The sequence below is a fragment of the Cibotium barometz genome, chromosome 3, assembly GCF_041138505.1.
Source record: "Cibotium barometz isolate CiBa-2024 chromosome 3, ASM4113850v1, whole genome shotgun sequence".
In the NCBI taxonomy this organism is placed as follows: Eukaryota; Viridiplantae; Streptophyta; class Polypodiopsida; order Cyatheales; family Cibotiaceae; genus Cibotium; species Cibotium barometz.
The window spans coordinates 57789707-57794874 of NC_141048.1; the positions used below are offsets into that span (position 1 = coordinate 57789707).

General features: G+C 38.9%; 1 protein-coding gene across 3 annotated transcripts; it reads right to left on the reverse strand.

The window, feature by feature from the left end:
- Positions 1-384: 384 nt before the first annotated feature.
- On the reverse strand, positions 385-3592 carry LOC147640305 (lysine histidine transporter 2-like). Of its 3 annotated transcripts, none has more exons than XM_086779008.1 (8): positions 2638-3592; positions 2272-2426; positions 1780-2163; positions 1294-1687; positions 1096-1201; positions 909-1000; positions 753-821; positions 385-576 (listed from the first exon to the last, which is right to left on the reverse strand). In XM_086779008.1, the coding sequence occupies exons 1-8, from the start codon at positions 2704-2706 to the stop codon at positions 478-480; spliced, it is 1368 nt and encodes a 455-aa protein (XP_086635134.1). In that variant the 5' UTR covers positions 2707-3592; the 3' UTR covers positions 385-477. The 3 variants fall into 3 exon arrangements, 1 of the variants encoding a protein (XP_086635134.1); XR_015262737.1 differs by having other exon boundaries at positions 507-576; positions 909-1005; XR_015262738.1 differs by lacking the exon at positions 385-576 and having other exon boundaries at positions 801-821; positions 909-1016.
- Between the last annotated feature and the right edge of the window lie 1576 nt (positions 3593-5168).

A 5168-nucleotide genomic window follows, 5' to 3' on the forward strand; every position in this document is an offset into this window, starting at 1 on the left:
TACATGGATATGCCACGTCACCACCATCACCCCACCACGTGGTAGTCACTATGTCACATCATCATCCATTCCATCCATGGATGGCTCTTTGCATGCATACATCTAAACTTTAAATGATTTTTTAATCTAAAATTTAATTTAACGTAAAAAATATTTTTAAAATAAAATATGTTTCCGATCAACTCCAAACAAAATTAGCTATAATATTCCATATTTAAAATAATCAAAATATAATAAGAATAATACTATACATATTATTAAGAATATATGAAATGTAATATATATTGATTATTAGAAATATAAAATTATAATTATATATCAAGTATTAAAAATAGATAAAAAATAATGTCAAAATATTAGATATTAGAATTATATGAGAATGAAAATTTCATATTATGAAAATAAAAAAGATGTATGAGCCAGCATTCTGACAACATACAGACTAGCATCAGTTAAACATTGAATAGGTGAGCGTTTTTAGCTAAAGAGCTTATAGCCACGGGCAGAGTCAATGATCTTGCTAAGCCCTCCGATGCAGGCTACAATCATCAGCAACACTCCCAGTACAATACAAACCTGCCATGGCCACAGAACACGCAAGGGAGATTCTTAGCATAATCAACAACTTTAATTACACTTGCTAATCACACTGGCATGCTCACAATTCTTTCAAAGCAAGTGTGATTAAAAAAACACCAGTAGGAAAAATGACCCAATTGTGGAATTAACCTAAGAAAGGGATTAGCAGTTACCCAGTTTGTGATCCACGAGAAACTGAATGGTTTTGGCTTGTAGATAACAAGCCACATAATGCAGGGTAGCTGCAATACATTGAGATTGATGAGTGGGATATCAAAAAATATATAATATGCTGTTAGAGAGTTAATCAAGTGCTAAGAAATACTTACAAAATATGTCGTGGGAGCACATGCAAACCCTCCAAAGAACCCGATCAAATCACCGAAGAAGGGGATGCTAATTGCAGCAAAGCATGTGAAAGCTGTGCTACAAGACATCTGTTGGTCAGGATTTACAAGAGGAGGTTAATCAAGTGCTTGTCAATATATGCAAGGAAGGCCCATGTTTTTGACTCACCAACATAAGCCGAGCGAGAAATGACGCGAAGCAGAATGGTGGGAGGAAGATGGAGTTTCTTCACTAACAAGGTTTCTATCATGTCATAAACAGGCATAGCATATAACTGCATCCAATCAGCAGATGCCACATAGATTAATCACAGTGCAAATGCTGAGAAAAAACAGACTCAAAGCAGCTGTGGCATTCAATAGTTACCTGATAGCCTCCAATGACATGGATCACCACCATCATATTTGCAGTTGCAATGAGCCAGGTAGGGTGTGTTAGTGTGACAAGAACATCGTCCTTATTCGAGCTCCCTAAAGCCCAGTAGCCAACTAATGCCACAGGAAAATAGCAGATCGCAACGATGGCATACGCTGCGATAACGCCCCGCCACATGGGGACCTTGGATGGCCTTTTTGGTGTTGAGGGCATGGTGGCTTGGATTTCCAAGACTATATTATGACTTCCATAAGCAAATGCAACTTGCCCCAATGCATTGAAGGCACCAAAAAGCATGTGTGTATTTGATACATCAGGGTAGTCAATATGGGATTTATTATCATTCCCCTTTGCTGCACAGGCAGTCCATGCAATGGTTGAATAGCTGCAAACATACATATGGAGTTACACACAATGACATTAGCCATACCCGTGCACATATATCTACCCTCCAAAAACCATTAGGAGTGCACACACCTCAAAGACATCACTGCTGCTGCTACTGAAACGCCTGCAATTGAGTTGAAATTTGGTAATTGAGCCAAGATAAAGTGTACTGAAGCAAAGATCATGATGCCAAACGTTTGCCTGAGTTTTGGACAGGTTAAACACACTGCATCATGAAATGCTTTCAGGGACTTTCCCCCGGTAAGCATATAGACGATGTCTACACCGACTTCGACTATCAATTGCTGTGGCACAACTATCCAAAGACCTAGCTTCTCTCCAAATGCATACTGTCCAAGTTCATGGTACCGATCAAACCGCTTCCCTGGGACCATCTCATGCATCTCAACCATTTGCCAAAGAGTGTATAAAGTGATCAACCATGAAAGGACAAGTACAACCACACCAGGACCCCTGCATGATATGAACACATGTGGGATATGATTTAAGCATGAAAACATGGCATGTACAGACATACATGGCATGAGGAGATAAATTGTTATTTTGATAGGTTCCCCTTACCAGCCCAAATATGCCATGCCAACTGGAAAGCTTAACACGCCAGCACCGACCATAGCTGTGATATTGTGAACAGTCGAAAACCACCATTTCCCATGACGTGAGCCTGTGACTGGGAGCCAATCCTCCAGAGAGTTTGCAGGTTTTATCTCATAGGGCTGCACATTGCAAGAGAAACATGAAATTAAGGAGTGTCTACAAGGATGAAGCAATGCCTTAGAGCCTCAAGGAATCTGATTTAATGTAAATGCTAGCATGACTAGAGAAACGCATGCAATTGAATCCAATCTCAGAATTTAGTAGCTTGTTAACAACACACTTATTTATTCAAATTGAAAATTAAACTTAAAAAGTGGATCAGATAAGTACCTCAAGGTCAAAAGAAACGTGAACATTGTGACGATCATGGTTCTGGGGTGTAATTTTTGCAGTACTCATGGCAAAGGGTGCAAATTAGGCAAAGGAGTATGTGATATATATTAATCGATAACTTAGAGATGCTTAATTAGACAAAGCTAAAGAGGAATAGAGGAAATGAGCGATGCTGAAAACAAGTGGACATATGCTTAAAACTCATGTAGGATTAAGGACTGGAGCTGTAGTTGGGCGATGCTTATTAACCTGCTTAATAAGCAACAAGATTAGAGGGAATCAGGAGAAGGTGAAACTGCTTAGAAAGCAACATTACAGGATTTGAGCGCAGCTTAAATTTATACTTCTTAAAATACAGGAAATGGGAGGGATTGAGCGAAGCTTCAATTACTGCTCGGGAAAAAAAAAAAAAGAGTAGAGAGATTGGGCGAAGCTTAAACTTCTTGTGAAAACAAGATTAGAGGTTAAACTTCTCCTTTCGGAAGATGGATGTTTGCCTCTTCACTTCACGTCCTACCCTCTTCACTTCATTTAAGAGGGATTGGGCGGGGCGATGCTGCAGCAGAGGCTAATTAAGTCGGAATTAGGTGTTTTAAAGAAGCGGGCGATGCTAGAGAGCTACAGCAATTAGAGCTGAGGCGAATGAAAAGGGGAGATACGGAGAGAAAACATAATTGCAAGAGCAGAAGGAAGGGAAGCCAGAACACAGGCAGGAGAGCTGAGTGTCCACTGGTTAGCATTTTTATTGTCCAGCCTACCATTTGATTAAACGTGCATTTAGTTAATCGAGGTTAATCGATAGATTTCCGCATTTTTAACCTTAACCCAATCCACCTTTGGAAATTGGATTTCAAATGAAACGCCATGCCAAGACATGTTTGTTCACATGAAATTCAAGCCATGGTTGCAAATATCAACCCTTTCCTTCAAGCTTATATAAGGTGTGAGTGGTAGAAAGCTTCCTATTGGGGTGCTCAGGGTTCTCTCCCCCCACCACAAGCAGGTATCTCATTAGAAACTTGCATAAAGGCATGGCATTGGTACTTTACTTTTTGTCATAAATCACTCTTTTATTCTTATCATCCTTAATTCTTAAATTACTGGACCTTCTCAACAACTACCATACCTTCACTCTTTCACATGCCCACAAGTTAACATTCATTATAACAAAAGGAATTTGTTTAAAATTGAGCCATTGAGACTTGGTTACGTTATATCATGGGAAAATGTTCTTCTTTTCTATGCTTTCACGAGTCAAGGTTCATTTTTCTTTGCCTTGCCTTTCCGTGCCATCATTTTTCTTTGCCTTTCGGAGTCAAGTTTCATTTTTTTGGCCTCTAAAAAGCTAGGCAAACCTTTCCATTACATCGTTTTCTTTGACTTTTTTTCAAGTCAAGTTTCATTTTTCTTTGTTATATTCAATTCATTGCCACCTTAAATGGTTGTTAATAAGCTTTGATACAATCTCTAAACATGTAGGTTTGTGGGTTCAAGGAGGTCTATACCCTCTTCACCCATCAATTGTGGTAAGTCTCCATCATTTAGCACTTTGCATGATCTTGTTTGATTCATTGGGGATGGTAGAGAAGGCTTATTCGGATACTACTCAAGATTGAATAATCAAGCTACTATTTCCCATTATCAACACACACACACACATGGCTGAAACTATGCTTGATGTGTACAAGCAATCTATTAAAGGGATAGAAAACATTGTGATTCACAAACTTAGCGTGTAAATGAGTTAGAAAGGCTACTTCAATCATTTCAGGAAGAGGTAACAGAGCTTAGAAAAATTAACCAAAAATTAGAGAAACATGGGCTCCAGAAAACCCAACTAAAAAGCACTCCTTTTGGGTTAAGAGCAAGATCTAGACAGTTTAAGAGTGTTACATGCCTAGCAACACATTGGGGTGCTAAGAAGAAATGGATGAGGCTTGCTTAAAGCTACATGAATAGCCAGTGTGGGAGGTTCCTGCGTGGATAATCCTCTAGATAGAATTGCTATAATCAAGTCTGCCATAAAAAACAATGACTTGGTTGAAATGATCAAGCTTTTGGAGTTTGCAGGGTTTCGAAGGAGGGTTGTTAAGGAGCTTTTTGCAATGACTTTTGTGACTTGGTCAAGCTTGATAAGGTGGTGGTGGAGGGTTGTGACAAGGTTTCAATAAGCAAGAAGGGATACAGAGCCATATCAAAGCTATTCATCCAAGGTATGAAGCCTCGTCGTCTTCATGTCTTCAGCTTATCCAGACCACATACCATTTTATTGTTCAGCTCTAATCAAGGTTAACATTATGATTAAACTTGCATTTAGTTAATCAAGGTTAATCGATATATTTTCATTTTGTGAAGGCTTCAATGCCCCATTTTTAAACCTTAATCCCACCTCACCTTTGAAATTTGGATTTCATTGAAAAGCCATGCCAAGAGATGTTTGTTGACCTTGTGGGCCTTCAATTTTGAAATTCAATCCAAGGTTGCAAATCTCAACCCTTTCCTTAAAGCTTATATAAGGTGTGAGTGGT

What these genes read in the sequence shown, in the direction of transcription:
- LOC147640305 (XM_086779008.1), bottom strand. Translation starts at nt 2,706, where the DNA reads ATGAGTACTGCAAAAATTACACCCCAGAACCATGATCGTCACAATGTT. An exon ending in ACGTTTCTTTTGACCTTGAG is followed by an intron (nt 2,427 to 2,637) that starts GTACTTATCTGA and finishes TGCAATGTGCAG; the next exon opens with CCCTATGAGATAAAACCTGC. An exon ending in TCTCGTGGATCACAAACTGG is followed by an intron (nt 577 to 752) that starts GTAACTGCTAAT and finishes TGGCCATGGCAG; the next exon opens with GTTTGTATTGTACTGGGAGT.